Source organism: Quercus suber, unplaced genomic scaffold (assembly GCF_002906115.3).
Source record: "Quercus suber isolate HL8 unplaced genomic scaffold, Cork oak 2.0 scaffold_754, whole genome shotgun sequence".
NCBI lineage: Eukaryota > Viridiplantae > Streptophyta > Magnoliopsida > Fagales > Fagaceae > Quercus > Quercus suber.
The window spans coordinates 49,509-68,050 of NW_027070190.1; the positions used below are offsets into that span (position 1 = coordinate 49,509).

Sequence of the window (18,542 nt, forward strand, 5' to 3'; positions counted from 1 at the left end):
TTGAGGTTGCTTTTTGCGACGATGCTCTTCTTCGTATGAAAAGGATTCACTGATTGGTGTGTGAGACCTTTGCTCGTAAGTGACATCCTGCTCGTCATCCCAATCCTCATCAGAATGCGAAGGAACACGTTTTCTCTTTGCATGGCGTAACTCCCTCCTTAACCACTCAATTTCTATTTGCATGCTATTCTTCTCCGCATGAGACACGTGACTTCCTCCATGAGGTTGACTTCGCTCAGGGTGCGTAGTATGCACGCTGCCTTCACGATCTTGTCTCTGCTCCAAATTGAGAAAAGGGTCTATGTGCTGGGATGCCCCAGATTCTGCCGGTTGTTGCCCTAGTTCCGCCATTGCCAACTGCTGTTGCTTCCACTATTCAAGCTCTCCCCACAGACGGCGCCAATTGTAGGGTTAGGATTTGTGGCCCAAGCCTAAAACAATGAATTTGTAGAGAATAGGTGAAAGAGCTAAATTGACTATGGAATTGACAACAGTTAATCACGACCCCCAAGTATAAACCAGCATGAATTTACACGTAAAAATGAAATGAATTGGTGTTCGAAGAGGCATATCATTGATTATGTAGTGATTACAGTTCTTAGAGCTACAGTAAAACCTTTCTCTCTTCTCTATTGCCTTTTTTCCCCCCTCTTTATCAGGAGCTTCTTTCCTTTATATAACCTCCTTCCCCATCATCCCCATCGTCCATTTGTACCTCATCTGTGAACCTACTTGAGTATATGTCACGTCAAGTATCTTCTCTGGCTCTTTGTGAGTGGCGGTAGGTGAGGTTACACTGTTCAGGGGTTTTCTCCACATAAATGAGGCCATAAAAGTTGCTGCAGTGCCTTAAATACGGTGGTAGCAGCTTTTCCTTTAGATATTTCCTCATTCTTATCGTCTCCAGATATACTCAGAACTTATCTTGATCAGTAGGAATGCTCGGAAGATCATTCTGACCTTTTATACGTTCAATTGATCCGTACTATTCGCGTCCGAGTTATAAAATCTCTTCGGACGGACGGCGGTCTCCTCGGACTGCAACCATCTTTCTTTTCTGGGAGTCCTTCTAGATGGGCCTTGCCCTTACCTCCCCCTTCTCTTCGGACGCACAGTAATCCTCACATGGGGCTCTAGGCCCACTACGTTAGATTAGGCCTTTCCCCCCCACAGTTAGGTTTACTAAATATAATTCCTCACTTGTTTATTTATTTAATTATTATTATTTTAGTTTGGCATTTTTCCTTTCTCAAAAAATAAAAATAAAAATAAAAGTTTGGAATTCTTTCCATCAAATTCCCCATATTTGATAGAGTAATAGTGGCTTTAGAAGACCAAACCTGCCTTTTCAATTTGAAAATTTCTATGGACAAACTCAAATCCATATTTTGTAACTTAGCCATTATCAAAATTTTTTATGGAATCCTGGTTGAAATCACACACACACACACAAAGGAGATATATGCGAATGTGGACACATAAAATTTGGCTAGATGCTAAGTTCATGTTCATAGTAAATGGATGTTTCTGTGCTATGCATCTAGGAACGTTCAAAATTTTTATCATGTACTTCTATGCATAGAAAATTCAACTAATTATAAGTCCTTACTGCTAACAGTAAGTTTCTATATGTTATCTTTGAGGTGAGACTCCCCAGAGACCTCAGGAGACTTAAGAATTTTCAATTCTTCCTCTATTTCCTGTCTGATCTTCTCTTACTTATTCTTAATTTCTGCACTACTGTGCAAACTTGTCATCTGTATGTCTGTCCTTTCTCCCATACTCATCCTTGAGGTGCTACAGCTTTGTACAAAAATTCTAAACCTAACTCTATGCAGCTTTCAATCTTAAGATTGGATACAATTGAAAAATATCATAGGTTTGCTTTGGATTTATTATTTATCTAGACCTGCTCCCAACATCCTAAAGAACCTGAACCCATTAGAATTTAGAGCAATTGCTTCCCTAATTCACATTAGTGAACTTTTGTAGTTTAGTCTACTTTAACTTGATTAGTGCTGTTGAGTTTGTCCCTCTGGTTCAAGATGGACGATATATGTTAGCAGCACAGGGATGACTGCAGAATGGTTTGTCAATGATTTTGATATATTGGTTCCTGAAGATGTTGCTAGCTCTGGGGTTAGTTTTGATTGATCTTTGCACAGTATATTCACCTTTTCATTTAGTAAAGAGTAAGTAAATAGAGTAAGTAGAACCCATTACAGTTCTACTTAAACCACGTTATCATGTCAGCAACAGATTCAACACACATACACGTGATAAGTGTTATGTATAAACATTGGAGCTAATCTCATGATGCCAATTGTCAATCATAAATTAACTTTTCCTAGATTCTTCTTGGTTGCCAAGAAACTAAGGAAATGCTATTTGCTAATCATGTGTATGTGTATAATTCCATTTGTAGACTCCACTTGTGATTGTGTTTAATGTCACATATTTTATACACAACCGGTCTCAAGCTTAGAAAGATAAGGTTGATAGCTAGATTGGAATTTAGTCACAAGTAATTGAGTAGCCACTTATAATGGTTCAACGCAGTCCTTATTTATGCCAAAAAGTAAAGGAGATTGAGTCCTTTGTAACTAAAGCTAAAGCCAAAATCCTATACGCATAGTTGTCAAGTTAAGCAAAGAATCATTGCTTGTAATGGACAAATTATGCTTCAAAATCATGATTAGTCTGGCACAGAAGCAGATCAACACCAACAATACTATCACTAGAAGAGAATAACCACTTCAAAATTATTTAGATCTATCAAATCTTCTTGTTGCACTTACACAATACAATGAAAACGCTAAAAACAAGAAAGGAATTACACAGGGCAATGTTTCTGGACAATTTATTTTCACTCTTCTCCTTGAAAACCTAAGCAATGTCTTCAAGGAATGGATAATCAGTGTATCCAAGGACAGGGTTAGAGATGTAGAATGTGTCTCTGTTGTACTTGTTGAGAGGAGCATTGAGCTTAAATCTCTTAGGCAAATCTGGATTAGCTAAAAACAGACGACCATAAACAACAAGATCTGCACGGTTTTCAACAATAGCTTTGTTCCCATCTTCCCTGTCATAACCCCCAGCAACAAAAAAGCTACCCTTAAAAGCCTTTTTCATTGGCACAAGACTATGGGGACTTTCACTCTTTTCTCCAACAGTCTTCATTCTTGGCTCAACCATGTGGCAATAAAGAATCTCATATTTGTTTAAGGATTCAGCCATGTAAAGGCCTAAAGCTTCTGGATTTGAGTCTCTAGATTGCATGTAGTCTGCAAAAGGAGATAGCCTTATTCCAACCCTGTCTGCTCCTATCTCATTAGAAACAGCTTCAACTATTTCCAAAGCAAACCGACAACGATTTTCGAGGGATCCACCATATTGATCTGTTCGATCATTCACTTGATCCTTCATAAACTGGTCAATTAGGTAACCATGAGCCCCATGGATCTCTACTCCATCAAAGCCTGTGTATAAGAAAAATAATGACATTTTAATGAAGGGAATATGTAATAACAAAGGTAACCATGAGCCCCATTGTTCTTTCAGTTTTCTTTCATCAAGTACAAAGTACATTCCTTCACTCCCTTGTACATTTGACCAATCAAATATCTTTTATCTTATATAAACACATGAAAAGAATTTACCAGCTTCAATAGCATTCCTTGCAGCAAGCCTAAAATCATTGACAATTTGAGGAATTTCCTCTATCCTTAGCCGCCTTGGAGGAGTGAAGTCTGCAACATCAATTCCATTAGCTCGAATTTGAGGGGTCAAAGGCCTGTCAGAGGAAGAAATTGGGGCTTGACCATTTGGCTGAAAACCTGTAGACATCAATATAAAGAAAAATAAATATCCAAATAATTCAAATGAGTTTGATAAGACATCATCAATCACCACTTGAAGAATTAGAAAAAAATGAGAGTTATGATCTGTTAAATTACTTAGAAAATGATCTTTCTTTTCTTTGCAAAGATTTTTTTTTTTCTTAAAAAAAAAAACATTTATCTAGAGAAGTAATTGACAAGACCTTTACTGATTTGAAAAATCACAAAAAATAAAAATAAAATAAAATAAAATAAGATGCAAAATTAATGCTTGTTTTGGATCAAGAAGGCATACTAGCTCCATTATGTATTTCACATGATTGTACAGTACAAGGATGGGGTTCCATAAATATTCCCCTCCAAAAAAGGAAATTTCAAGATCATATTCCATGTCAAAAAAGGAAAGCTCATGATCTTAGGGCTGTCTAACATGCCAAAAAGTGGTGGTTGGTTGTCTGTGACTACCATAGATATAGGACTCAATAATGATTTTGACAATTGATTTAGAGCAAGTCGTGTCTGCATATCTAAAACAGAAGTACAAAGATTTTGAAAGACCAACCAACTCAAAGAACCATGCTTTTGAAAAAGTGATATGCAACCATCCACTCTAACCTTTTCTACTGAAATGACTAAATAACATTCTATTCAAGGGTGATACAAAAATGCCTTTTTAGCTGAAATGACAACATCATTAGCTTTTTGTCCAACCACCTACAGTGATTCGATTTTTTTAAAGCAGTGGGTGTCACCTCATTCATATCCTAAAAACAAAATGACATTAACATATCAAACTTATAATGAAAGATGCCCCTTCCACTGAGGCAATGATCATCATAAAAGGCCCCCTGAAATAAAATATCCATTTATAGTAGAGAAGATAATGCAAAAAATAACACCACTACAATGATAGATCAATAGTTTTTCAAAATAATTATATTGTTGCATAAATTTTCCTTTTACTCCATCAATCCAACAATGATCATCACTTTTGCTTATTTTACTCTCTAAAAGGATAGTTAAGCCAATTAATGCTCTTCCTCAAAAAGTATGCTTCTTTTCAAATGTGACACTCATTTTGTAGGGAATAGCATTCTACAGCACCAACGCATGGTTATTTCAGCAGTCAATCAAAACTTCCATCTAATTTGATCTTTACCAAATAGGTTCATATGCAATACTTCCTTTAGGATCAACAGCAATCAATGTGGTATAGAAAACCCAAATCTACTCAATTCATGAATCATTTACCATAAAGTCTTTGTAAATAAGCATATTACAAAACATGCAACTCTCTCCATCCATTACAAAAGTTCAATTGTCAACAAGAAATAATAGAAGAGAAGATATATAAAGGTGGTCTCAGTCAAAGACAAACCTTGATTTGAAACCCTCCCCACATGCCAAATTTGACAAAAGAAAACTCCACCTTTGGCATGAACAGCATCTACGATGGGTTTCCAAGCTTCAACTTGCTGTTTTGTCCATATACCCGGTGTGTCTGGATACCTTTACAATAGCAAAGAAACCTAGAAGTCATAAAAATTTTCAAGGCAAGAAAAGGAACCCTCAAAATGGAGATTGTCTTTCAGTGTGAAACATGGTAAGAAATTGATTACCCTTGAGCAGTGTCAGAAACTCCAGTGGCTTCAGCTATCAGTAGACCACCTTTGGAGGTTCTCTGAGAATAATATAAGATAGCATGTGGCTGAGGAACATTGCCATAAGATCTCTGTCTGGTCAATGGTGCCAAAACAACCCTGAAAATACAAATTAAATGATAAATTGAGTAAATCAAGTAAGAAATCTTTCTAACTGAAGAAAGTTGTACCCTATAAGAATCAAATATATATTGCCCATAGCAAAGGCTGGAAGAATAATATGATTAAGCCCCTTTTCCATATGTTATAATAGATACTAATAAATAAATAAAAGGCAAGTAACAACTGAAACCAAATCAAACAATTCATTTTAGAATGATTATGGCAGAGATAAGGACAGCTTCACAATTTCAACTGTGGATTGCTAAAATACAAACCATTAAATAAGGTTTGAGAATTTGAAGAAAAACACAAAATCAGCAAAACTCTACATATAATATAATACTTTTCGTTCTGAGTAAAAAAATAAATACCTAAATGAGAAGGAGTGACAGAGTAGAGACAGAGAATGTTTGATTTGGTCTACAATTTCTTTTTCTTTTTCTTTTTAGAGTTTGTTCATCGTTAAAGTGTACAACCATATTGTCATGTATTAAAGATGAATTTCACAAAATGCAGTACTTGAGTGGGGGAGGAGAAGGAGACAAAATGAAGCATGAAAATGGAGAAGGAGATATTACAGATGAATGATGAAATAGTAAAAACTTGGACCAAATAATTTGATGAATTTTTATGAACAGAATAAGGTGATTAGTTCTGTTAATTACATGTAGGTCCAAGATTATCAAATGATAACATAGAGCATTTTGAAGAATGACTTGGGAACTGTTCTAGGATATAGAGGAGGGAGCCAAACTGGATTACTTTTCACCATACAGAATTTGCGGGCATACTTATCAACATAACACTGATAAATAGAAGGATCTCATCCCCCCTCCCCAGTCCCAAAAAAGTCAGATCAAAATTGTTGAGAAATGATGTTATAACTATAGATTGATATTTATACAATCAAAGCAACTGTAAATAGATGTAAGCACTCTCAATCTCATGATGAAGCTACAAATACATTACTTAGAGGTTCTGAAAACACAAAGAATCCTGACATCCAAGGTCATCAGATACCTTAATCTGCAAATCTAAAGCCAGTTTACACAATAGAGATGATTTACAAAATCCAGATAAACCAAATGACAGATTTATTGTCCTTCTGAGATCAGAGGAAAAAATCATCACTAACAACTCATGAAATGAGTAGAGCTTAGCAAGACAGCTAATGCAGTTCCAACAAAATTCATCAATCTTAACATTATAAAAAATTAGCAGAAGTCTCACACTTTTAGCAGATTAATATTGAGGATTCTTGAAAAAAAGTGTCATTTCTTGGTTAAACACAAAACAAACACAGATGTGAACTGACAAGAAAATGCTCCAAAGGGCAAGAGTGTTATGTAACCGACATATATTCTCATAAACTACGATTTCTTGAAAGTTGAAACCTTTGTAAATAAAACAATTCATTATCCCAACTGGGATACGTCACAAACACCCTTTTTTTTTTTTTTAACAAAATCAAAGAAAAAAAAAAAAAAACAAATAACATAATTTCATCCAAAAAAGACTCCAAAAAAAAAAAAAAAAATCAAAACCAATCACACATATTAACAATTCAGATCATACTAAACAAAAAAAAAAAAAAAAAGTACTTTGCAGGGTGTGTTGGCATACCTATGGGAAAGGTTGAACTTGCCCAGTTTGTAAGGAGTAAGAAGAGGAATGGTGGCAGCTTCAGCAGCCATTTATAATGATTCTATTCTATTCTTTCCTGTTGAATGCTTGTACTTTGCTTCTGTTCCTGATTTCAGACAAAAGTGGGAATGAAATGAAAAAGCATTAAAGATTTGTGTCAAAAAGGCAGGATGGTTCCAATTCCAACTGTTACTGGACAACGAAGTTTGCTTTAAAAAGGTGTTCACAACTTTTTTCACAGTGCCTGATGTCTGTGGTGACGTTTGGAAACACGTGGCTGTGGATGGGAATAGGGACCATTGCCCTATTATTTATTAACCATGTGTCCTGTTCTATGAATAACACGTCCACAATCAATTTCATAATCTTTTTAAAATAATTTTTTTGAGAATATAGATTGTGTTTAGATTTTAGTATATTAGTTTTGAAGAATGATATGTCTACAACATTTTTACAATATTTTTACAACAAATTTTAAGTGGCAGGTTATTACTGGTTATTATTGTTGGGGCAAAAAAGTAATCTTAGTGTTAGTTTCAAATTTGAACCAATAACAACTAACCACGTGTGATTTGTTGTAAAAATGTTGTAAAATTGTTGTAAACGTAGCATCTCTCATTAGTTTTATGCTGTGCTCGTTTTTAATTTTTATTTAGTAAAATAATGTTTAAAAAGGAGATAGAGGTAATATCCTAATTTTTAGAATTTTCACCATATGAGAATTGATAATTTTTTTTTTACTTTTATTAATTCTCATATAGTAAATTACTCTTATAATAAAAAAAAATAAAAAATAAAACTTGAACGCCTAAAATTTATAAACCTTTTTAAAAATAATAAATTACTCTTTTTAACTTGTTTGTATTTTTAAATTTAAAATTATTTAACTAAAAAATAGGAGTATTTTAGAGAATTTAAGAATTTATGTAAGAATATTTTAGTACGCAAAATGATGTAACTCAAACAAAAAATTATGTTATTAACAGTGTAGATGAGATCACTATTAATTTTACTTTTTATTTAAAGAAAAAAAAATTATTATATATTATTCATAACTATGACCTCAAAAATTATGAAAATATTGTTAAATTTGTCATGTCATCAATTGTTCTACTTAAAAAAGAGCAATCTTTGAAACATAAAACAGTTCACAAATTTTTTTTTTTTATAGCTTCTTAAGGAGGTAAATTAGTGTGCAGCAAAAAAAAATTATAAATATTTTTCTTAATATGAACAACATATTTTTTTATTTTGAAAGAAAATTGGAATTTGCCAACTTTTTGTAAGGAAAAAAAATTTTATTTTTGGAAGGTAGGAACAGAGCCACCCAAGGGGGCCATGGCCCCTCTAGATTTTTATTTTTAAAATTACGAGTATATATGTTTTATGAGATTTTTAGAATTTGGGCCAAAGAAAATTATTTTTAGCCTTCATAATATAACTTTTTTCACCTTTGAATGATAAGAAAAATATTCTAAACGACAGTAGTGACTATAAGAACAACATAATTAGTTCAAATAACAACAAAACATCTAGCCTATACAACAACAAAAATTAGCCCAATCAACCAAAACATCACTTTAAAAATCATTATTTATCAAATCTGATCAATAAATCTTTGATCTATTAATTATTTTTTATAGAAAAAAAATCCCTAAATTTANAGCAGTCAATCAAAACCTCCATCCAATTGGATTCTCTACCAAATAGGTTCAAATGCAAAACTTCCTTTAGGACCAACAGCAATCAATAGTTAAGTAGCACAATGTGGTATAGAAAACTCAAATCTACTCAATTCATTAATCATTTACCATATAGTCTTTGTAGTTTAGCATATTAAAAAACATTCAACTCTCTCAATCCATTACAAAAGTTTAATTATCAACAAGCAATATTAGAAGAGAAGATATAAAGGTGGTCTTAGTCAAAGACAAACCTTGATTTGAAACCCTCCCCACATGCCAAATTTGACAAAAGAAAACTCCTCCTTTGGCATGAACAGCATCTACGATGGGTTTCCAGGCTTCAACTTGCTCTTTTGTCCATATACCAGGTTTGTCAGGATGCCTTTACAATAGCAAAGAAACCTAAGAAGTCAGAAAAAAATTTTAAGGCAAGAAAGGGAATCTTGAAAATGGAGATTGTCTTTCAGTGTGAAACATGGTAAGAAATTGATTACCCATTAGCATTGTCAGAAACTCCAGTGGATTCAGCTATCAGTAGACCACCTTTGGAGGTTCTCTGAGAATAATATAAGATAGCATGTGGCTGAGGAACATTGCCATAAGATCTATGTCTGGCCATTGGTGCCAAAACAACTCTGAAAATACAAATTAAATGATAGATCAAGTAAATCAAGTGTGAAATTTTTCTAATTGAAGAAAGTAGTACCCTATAAGAATCAAATATATATTTCCTGTAGCAAATTCAGAAAGAATAATATGATTAAGCCTCTTTCTATATGTTATACTAGATACTAAAAAATAAAATAAAAAAGGAAAGTTACAAATGAAACCAAATCAAACAATTCATTTTTGAATGATTATGGCAGAGATAAGGACAGCTTCACAACTTCACCTGTGGATTGCTAAAATATAAACCTTTAAATAAGGTTTGAGAAGCTGAAAAAGAACACAAAATCAGAAAAACTCTGCATATAATATAATGCTTTTCCTTGTGAGTAAACAAATAAAAACCTAACTGAGAAAGAGTGACAGAGACACAGACAGAATGTTTGACTTGATCTACAATTTCTTTTTTTCCTTTAGTTTGTTCATCGTTAAAGTACTACCATATTGTCAAATATTAAAGACAGATTTCACAAAATGCAGTACTGAAGTAGGAGAACCTCAAAGATACTGTAGGTCCTTCAACTATGACAATTTCTATATCATTCATAGCTAATTTGCAAGGCACTTGAAATTTGAAAATACTTAGTTTCAAGTTTAGGGCCTATTTTTTTTTTTTTTTTTTTTTAATTCGTGTAACTCTCTTTTCAACCTATGTTTATATCATAAGCTTACCTTTTTCCAACACCTACAAAGCTGCAGCAGAGAGCAGTAAGTTTTTTTTTTGGTTGCAAAAAAAAAAAGAAAAGAAAAAAGAGTGGCACTTAGTTTAGGACTGTTTTCAAACATAAAGCTTAACAATTATAATGAGAGCATTTTGGAAAGAAGGCAAGTATATATTTGTGCAGTATGGACTTCAAAAGTGACTGCTTATGACATTTCAACTCTTATAGTATCCAAACCTAGCCTAGACACAATAAGTTAAATTGGTCAAATGGCTTCCACTCCAGGTCCAACCCCTGTACAAGTAGACCAAACCGAATGCAGCAGTTGACCTCTGATATTTCTTATTGCAATAGAATCACAGTCACTGCTTTTCTAAGGTAGAAAATCATATTTTGGCAGATCCAAAAGGAAGTTTGTACTTCCCAGTTGTATAGTTTAAACACCCTTGAGTACAATCCCATGAGTACTGTAAATTTGCTGGTGAGGGGCCAGTGGCTTGTGCAATACATGCATGGCCACATTTTACTTAAAGAAAATACCAGAAAAGATAAGTAAGAAACAAAATGAAGCTAGTAAAAACTTGGAACAATTAATTTGATGATTTTTTATGCACAGAGTAGGGTGAATTAGTTCTGATAATCACATGTAGGTTCAAGATCATCAAATGATAACATAATGCATTTGAAGAATGACCTGGGTACTACGGCAGGATATAGATGAGGGAGCCAAACTGGATTGCTTTTCATTATACAGAATGTGTAGTCATAGGTATCAACATAACACTGATAAATTGAAGGGTCTCATCTCCCCTCCCCAGCCCGAAAAAAGTCAGACCAAAATTGTTGAGAAATGATTTCATAACTATAGATTGATATCTTATATAATCAAAGAAACTGTAAATAAATGTCAGCACGCTCATAATGAAGCTACAAATACATTACTTAGAGGTTATGACAACACAAAGAATCCTGACAGCCAAGGTGATCAGATACCTTAATCTGCAAATCTAAAACCAATTTACACAATAGAGATGATTTACAAAATCCAGATAAACCAAATGCTAGATTTATTGTCCTTTTGAGATCAAAGGAAAAAATCATCACTAACAACTCATGAAATAAGTAGAGCTCAGCAAGACAGTTAATGCAGTGCCAACAAAATTCATCAATCTTAACATTGTCAAAAATTAGCAAAGTCTCAAACTTTTAGCAGATTAATATAGAGAATTCTTGAAAAAATGTGTCATTTCTTAGTTAAAAACAAAACAAACACAGATGTGAATTGACAAGAAAATGCTCAAAAGGGCAAGAGTAGTGTTTAGTACCAGCATTAGCTCTTCTAAAAATTTTAGCATTTGACACATTAAAAAGTTATTTTATCTATTTTAACATACTATTTTACAATACACTCTACATCACATCTTTTATTTTAAGATTACATCACATTAAAATAATTTAAAACAAACCTTATTTATATTTAAAAATTATCAAAACAAATATATTTTATTGTGGCCCCCTGTGACAAAGAGAGAGGTATAGAGAAAGAAAGGGAGAGAGAAATTAGAATAAAAAAAATACCAAAATATGTTTAGCACATATAAGATTTTATGCCCCTACAGTTCCAAATATGAAATTGTACTGCACATCAATGCTAAATTTTTTAGCATTTAGAACATCTGATGTGTGAGGTTTTTTGGAGTTTGGTGTGTCAAATGCCAAAATTTTGGATCATCAATACCCGATCTTGCATGTGCTATAATATGCTATATTTTAGCATCAAAGCACAATAATAGCCCATTAGCCGATCTTGCAATTATAAAAAAATTTGCAATTATACTACATTATCATCCTAAATTTACGATGGTATTGTCGCTCACTTGTAAAATTAAAATAATATTTTTTATTCATTCACCTCAAAAACATCTTCTCTCTCTCTCTCTCTCCCCCTAACTCACTACAAAATTAAAATATTGTTTTTTATTGTTTTGGGTTATAATTTTAGGAAAATACTAACCAATACCCTTAGAGCATTGGTTAATAATTCATTTAAAGAAATTTTTTTTGGGAAAAGAAAAGAAAAAAACAATTAATGTTTTAACAACATTTTTTCATTTCCTATAAAAGTGGTGTCCTAAAATAGATTGTTAATCAATATCATAAAAGTACTCGTTAGCGTTATGTAGATATATTATTTTAATGTGCTATATAGAAATATAAAAATTGAGATGTTGAGTGTGTTATAAAATGATATAGTATAATAAATAAAGTATGCTCTGAGACGGTAAAATAAAATATTTTGTGGAAACAGATGCTTAGCGCTCTAAATAATTATCTACGATTTCTTGAAAGTTGAAACTATTGTAAACAAAACAATTCATTATCCCAACTAGGATATGTCACAATTACAAATACCTTTTATTTTTTTTAGGCAAAACCAAAGTCAAACCAAAAAAAAAACACAACGTGATTTCATTAAAAAAAGGCAAAAAAAAAAAAAAAATCAAAACCCATCACACATATTAACAATTCAGATCATACTAAACACACACACACACACACAAAAAGGAACTTTGCAAGGTGTATTGGTATACCTATGGGAAAGGTTGAACTTGCCAAGTTTGTAAGGAGTAAGAAGAGGAATGGTGGGAGCTTCAGCAGCCATTTTCAATTCTATTCTATTCTTTCCTGTTGAATGCTAGTACTTTGCTTCTGTTCCTGATTTCAGACAAAAGTGGGAATGAAATGCTTGTTACACAAATAGGTATTTATAGATTTGTGTCCCAAAAAAAACAAAGTCTCACAATAAGCTAGCAGGATGGTTCCAGAATCCAATCGGACAATGATTTTGCTTTAAAATGGTATTCATAATGATGTCTGTGCTGACGTTTGGAAATACGTGGTTGTGGATGGGGATGGGTCCGCACCACATACATTGAACCCTCAAGAAAATTTGGTTACCAATGTGGACCATTGGCCCTATTTAACGAGAAAATATAACACATATTAGACGCATGGTATACTACCTATTATTTAATCATGTATTCTGCCTCAATCATCGGCACCGCTTTACGTCTACAATTAATTTCATAATTTTTTAAAACAAATTTTTTGAGAATATAGATTGTGTTTACTGTTTAGATTTTAGTATATTATTTTTCTATGAGATCATCACTAATTTTATTTTTATTTAAAGAAAAAATATTTTTATAATATATAAGTTATAATTTATGACCTCAAAAATTATGAAAATATTGTTAGATTTGTCGTGTCAACAGTTGTTCTACTTAAAAAAAGAGAAATCTTTGAGACATAAAAGATTTCTTTTTTCATTTTTTTATTTGTTTTATAAAGCTTCTTAAGGCAGTAAATTAATATGTACAGCCAAAAAAAATTATAAATATTTTTCTTAATATGAAACATTTTTTTTTTTTTTGAAAGAAAATTGGAATTTTCCAACTCTTTTGAGGGAATATATATATATATATATACATATGTATGTATGTATGTATGTATGTATGTATAGCAGGTAGGGACAGAGCCACCCAAGGGGGCCATAGCCCCTCTAGATTTTTATTTTTTAAATTAAGACTATATATGTTTTACGACATTTTTAGAATTTGGGCAAAAGAAAATTATTTTTATCCTCCATAATATAATTTTTTTCCCCTTTAAATAATATGAAAACGACTGTTGTGATGACAAGAACAACATAATTAGTTCCAATAACAACAAAACATCTAGCCTATACAACAACAAAAATTGCCCAATTAACCTAAACATCACTTTAAAAATCATTATTTATCAATTCTGTTCAATGAATCTTAGATCTATTAATTATTTTTTATAAAAAAAATCCCTAAATCTATACAATACCAATCGAAGAAAGAGAGAATATTTCCAAGACATTGTCGAATGACTAATACACATAGACACAATTAATTAATATCATAATTTTAACTATAAATTTATAATTAGTGATTTTTTTTAGGGGAATAATTAGTGATTGTTGGTGGATGAGTTGGAATAATTATTTTTTAACTTACTACCTTAATACTTTAGTTTATTTTATCTATTTTATTGGGCGGTCTACTATTTTTTTGAGTCAAGTTTGTGATCTATGTCTCCGTGTTTTGAGCACTTTGGCATTATTAGGCTTGCTGTATATAATTCTCACTTGTTTATTTATTTATTTTTTTTTTAGTTTTGGCATTTTTTTTTCCATCGAATTCCCTGTATTGGATCGAGTAATTGTGGTTTTAGAATACAACACTTGCCTTTTGAATTTGAAAATTTCTACCGACACTCTCAAATCTATTTTTGATTTCACATGCTTGAGAGTGTCATCTTATGGTACATAAATATTTTTTTTTCTTTTTCATAACTAGTTGACCCGTTTGTAAGTGATGAACCAATTTGATGTAGGACACAATTTCTCTAATTTTTTAAAATATTTAATTTTAGTATTTTTTATGTAATTTTTGTTATTTTAGGTTTAGGTTATTTATTTCCTTCTTTTTAGGTGCATTTAATGTTGTTTAGTCAAATTAGGATTTTACATGCGTTTGTAGCCGTCTCAAGGTTTTTAGTTGCCCTAGGTTTTGTTTTTACTATTTAAACGCATAATAGTCTTCAAAAGCAATTCAGTTTTCAGACTATTATCAATAAACACAAACTTTTGTCAAATTATTTCTCTAGTAAATTCCAGTTTTCTTCTCATTGTGAATTCAGGAAAACCCCTCGTAGATTTGAGGTTTATTACCAAGAACTAACAATTTAGTTTTTGTTCCATTAAGAAAACATCATGCGTGCTTTCTTTAGGCTTCCGTGATATCACAATTGACAAATTGAGAACCAAGCATTTTATTTTTACTCTTGCTAAAGGCAACTGATTTTTATTTTTATTAAGTCCATAAACACTCTCTTTCATTTGTGTCAAGAAAGGCAGCTCATTATGACTTATGAGAACGACCCAAAAAAACAAAAAACAAAAAACAAAAAACAAAAAACTCATAATTATGTATATACAGACTACAGTGGACTGATATGAATTTAGCCGAATGGCTGTCGAAATTCAGATTAGGCAGGAAATAGTCTAGAAAAGAGCTTCTTGTTCTTAACCAAGAAAAAACCAATGGGTGGTCAAAGAATAAAAAATTTTAAAACAAAGACCAACACAAAGTAACACCGTTTGTCTCATTATTAAAGTTTGCAAGAAATTTTAATTTTTGTTCTTATAAACTATTAGTTTTTGTATGGTTCTTAAATTATTAAAAACAATTTTATTTTCTGTTGATTTTCTATCATGTTAGTCTGATTTCAAACAAACTTTAGATATGAAACCAATATTTTTTTCCCAAAAAATGAAATCATAAAATTAAGGAAACACAAAAATCTACATAATTCTAGGATTTAAAACAATCATATTTTCTGCTGATACATATTTTTTCATGTGCTCAATTTGATCGAAATGTAAGAAAAATGAAATAAAGAGTAGAAGATAATGATAGCAAGTTGACAAAGCCTACAAAATTTTCCAAAAAGAAACAATTCTCAGAAATCTTGGTTTGAGAAGCCAAGTCAAGTTAATATCTTTTTTAGCCACCTTGACCTCTAGATTGGTAAGAACTTCCTTGATAGGCTCCCAAAACTTGGCCATATCTTTACGCAAGCTCATGCACCCTTTCATGTGGAGCTCTACAAATTACATAATTCACCAATGTCTTTTGGCAAGTGTCTAATGCTTAGGCAATCGGATATGTCAAGAATGCACAACTTATGGAGACTTCTTATTGACTCTGGAAACTCTGATAAATCGGTACAGGACCCAAGCCTGAGCACTTCTAAATTCACTAGCTTTCCAATTCCATTAGGAAGTGCAGACAATTGATGACAGTTGGTGATGCTGAGTTTTGTAAGGCAGATAAACATCACACAACACTATATGCAATTCGACCAAATCATTGCAATAGTCGATGTTTATCTCCACTAGTCGCAGACCCGCGCATTGATATAATTACTTTTTATTGGGATATTATTGAATTAATATAATATAGAACATATATATTTAGAAAGTCAATATGTGTTATTTGAAATTGTGTTTTAAATTACAACATATGAAAAAATCCCACAATATATTACCCTTTAAATTCATAAATGAATTACATGATTACTTGCATTATGTGGTAAAATAAGACCAACTCATCCATCATGGTATTGTAAAGTCATCTAAATATAATCATATAAAACCACCATTTGGTTGATCTTGTCTCATAAACCAAAAGTACGATTTATACAGATGATAAGATCTTTAAAATGTAACATATGATAGAGAATTCTAGTAGACTATCCTCAACATTGAGATCAAGATATATATATATTTTTTAGAGAGTGTACATGTTCAACCAAGAGGAATTAATTAAAGAATAGAAGGGCCCGTTTGGTACATGCACTTAAATAATAGTTTTCAGTTTTTAAACAACATTACACGTATTTCCACATACTTTTTCACCCACACGTATTTCCAAAAAATACAAACAACGTTATTAGAACAACGTTATCAAACAGACCCTTAATCACGGTCAACCATATGAGTTTTCTCTTTAATTTTCCTGGTTTCTCACTTTTCAGAATGAAGATGACATTGGCATATACAAACTACAACGATTGTAGAGTAGTTATGCAAAACTATTTAATACATTATTATTCAAAACTTTGTACAGAGAAATTCCACCTCTTGTTCCATGTGTTGTATATAGGTATGGAATCTCGAAGTTTATTCTCCACTTAGGCTTGCATTACAAATACCAATGACTTAAATCATTGAAATCAACACTATTGAGAAGCTTATGTGGTGTAGTGCTTTAGTGGTTGCTAAATGTTGTAATAGAAGTTATGCAATTTCAAAACTTGCAAAGAGACTAAAATGGGAAAATGAAAAACAAAATATTAATTTAAAAATGTTAAATGAAATAAGCATTGCATATATGAAATATTTAAGTAAATAATGGGATACAACAAAGGATGTCATTACTGGTAGGCTATCACTTGAAGTCTTGAACCCCCAAAAATTTATCTAAGGGGCTAGATATAAGGAAAATTGGAATAATAATAAGTGCCAACAAAAATTCGTAAGCTTCAATAACTAATTGAGCTCGATTGTTTCCAACAACAAAACATTTATAAATTAGTTTAAAAGGAACATTGGTTGCTTCAAATCAAATTTTTTGGTTCTTTTGATGTTGGCAATTGTCCCCTTGTTTATTTATTTTTATTATTATTATTATTATTATTTATTTTTTTGGCTTTTTTTTCCTTCAATAAATTCTTGCAATTCATCAGCAACAAAAATTACTTTTATCATTTGGTCATTTTTTTTGTTTGGTCATTTTTTTAATTTTATAATTAGAAACTTTTATAGTTTTTAGCTTTTCAAGTCATGTCTATAAAATTATAAAAAAAACTATAAAATATAGATTCNAAAAAAAAAACACTTCCGTTGAGAAATGCACAAAACGCACTTCCCAAACGGAGGCATAGTTTTACAACTATCGAACGTTGCAAACCCACATACCCACATCGAACATCTTATTTCTACTACTAACAAAGCAGGTCTTTTTCCCTTCAATCTTATTCATGCAATTACTTATTATTGTATATTTAAAACAAAAAGAGACTTCCAGTTAAAAAAGTACCAGAGGTAAGCTAAACTCTACAAAAAGAGAGTGCATATGCAAATGTGACCAATAGAAACAAAAGCAATAGTAAATATATATATATATATTAAAATCAAAACTCTCACCGTAAGGAGCTGTAATTCATGCAATATGTAGATGGCATTTATGGACATAAACTTAAGAAATTTCTCCCAACCATTACATGCCACAAAAACATTTAAAGCTCAAAGGAAAATAAGGTGCCCAAGTTTAGAAATAGCGTTCAAAAGTACTCCCCATTGATTACCTGCTACCACACATCTAAGAGAAATTTCATCAAGTATATGTCATGCAACAATAACAAAAAAAAATTTATCGACATTCCACATGGGATAAAAAAGCGAATGGGTGACAATTAAAATGTTTTTATTGACAAAAAGGAGAAAAATAATTGATAGAAATTCAAGTCTAAAGATTGATCTCTTTTTCAATACGTCTCTTTTGTTTTTGCATTGTCTAGTTCACTGGTTTTCTCAATAAATTAAATTAGATGGAGAAAGGAGGAACCGAGAGCATGAGACAAAAATTAGGAGAGAAAAATTGGTTACCTAGTTGATTAAAGAAGAGCAAA

At 31.8% G+C, this 18,542-nt stretch overlaps 2 protein-coding genes across 2 annotated transcripts; both read right to left on the bottom strand.

Annotated features, from left to right (window-relative positions):
- Positions 1-2,738: 2,738 nt before the first annotated feature.
- Positions 2,739-7,426, bottom strand: LOC112032341 (12-oxophytodienoate reductase 2). Its single transcript, XM_065766889.1, has 5 exons — positions 7,226-7,426; positions 5,459-5,599; positions 5,218-5,348; positions 3,660-3,836; positions 2,739-3,479 (listed from the first exon to the last, which is right to left on the bottom strand). The coding sequence occupies exons 1-5, from the start codon at positions 7,294-7,296 to the stop codon at positions 2,887-2,889; spliced, it is 1,113 nt and encodes a 370-aa protein (XP_065622961.1). The 5' UTR covers positions 7,297-7,426; the 3' UTR covers positions 2,739-2,886.
- Positions 7,427-9,120: 1,694 nt separating this feature from the next.
- Positions 9,121-13,037, bottom strand: LOC112032337 (12-oxophytodienoate reductase 2-like). Its single transcript, XM_065766880.1, has 3 exons — positions 12,851-13,037; positions 9,426-9,566; positions 9,121-9,313 (listed from the first exon to the last, which is right to left on the bottom strand). The coding sequence occupies exons 1-3, from the start codon at positions 12,919-12,921 to the stop codon at positions 9,121-9,123; spliced, it is 405 nt and encodes a 134-aa protein (XP_065622952.1). The 5' UTR covers positions 12,922-13,037.
- Positions 13,038-18,542: the final 5,505 nt, after the last annotated feature.

Bases quoted from the DNA above. Each gene is read 5' to 3' on its own strand.
- LOC112032341 (XM_065766889.1), bottom strand. From the start codon at position 7,296: ATGGCTGCTGAAGCTGCCACCATTCCTCTTCTTACTCCTTACAAACTG. The intron at 5,349-5,458 runs GTAATCAATTTC...GCTATTGTAAAG, and splicing joins GTTTCTGACACTGCTCAAGG to GTATCCAGACACACCGGGTA. The intron at 3,480-3,659 runs GTAAATTCTTTT...TCTTATACACAG, and splicing joins AAGGAATGCTATTGAAGCTG to GCTTTGATGGAGTAGAGATC.
- LOC112032337 (XM_065766880.1), bottom strand. From the start codon at position 12,921: ATGGCTGCTGAAGCTCCCACCATTCCTCTTCTTACTCCTTACAAACTT. The intron at 9,567-12,850 runs GTATACCAATAC...TTGTATTTTCAG, and splicing joins AAGTTCAACCTTTCCCATAG to AGTTGTTTTGGCACCAATGG. The intron at 9,314-9,425 runs GTAATCAATTTC...GCTATTGTAAAG, and splicing joins GTTTCTGACAATGCTAATGG to GCATCCTGACAAACCTGGTA.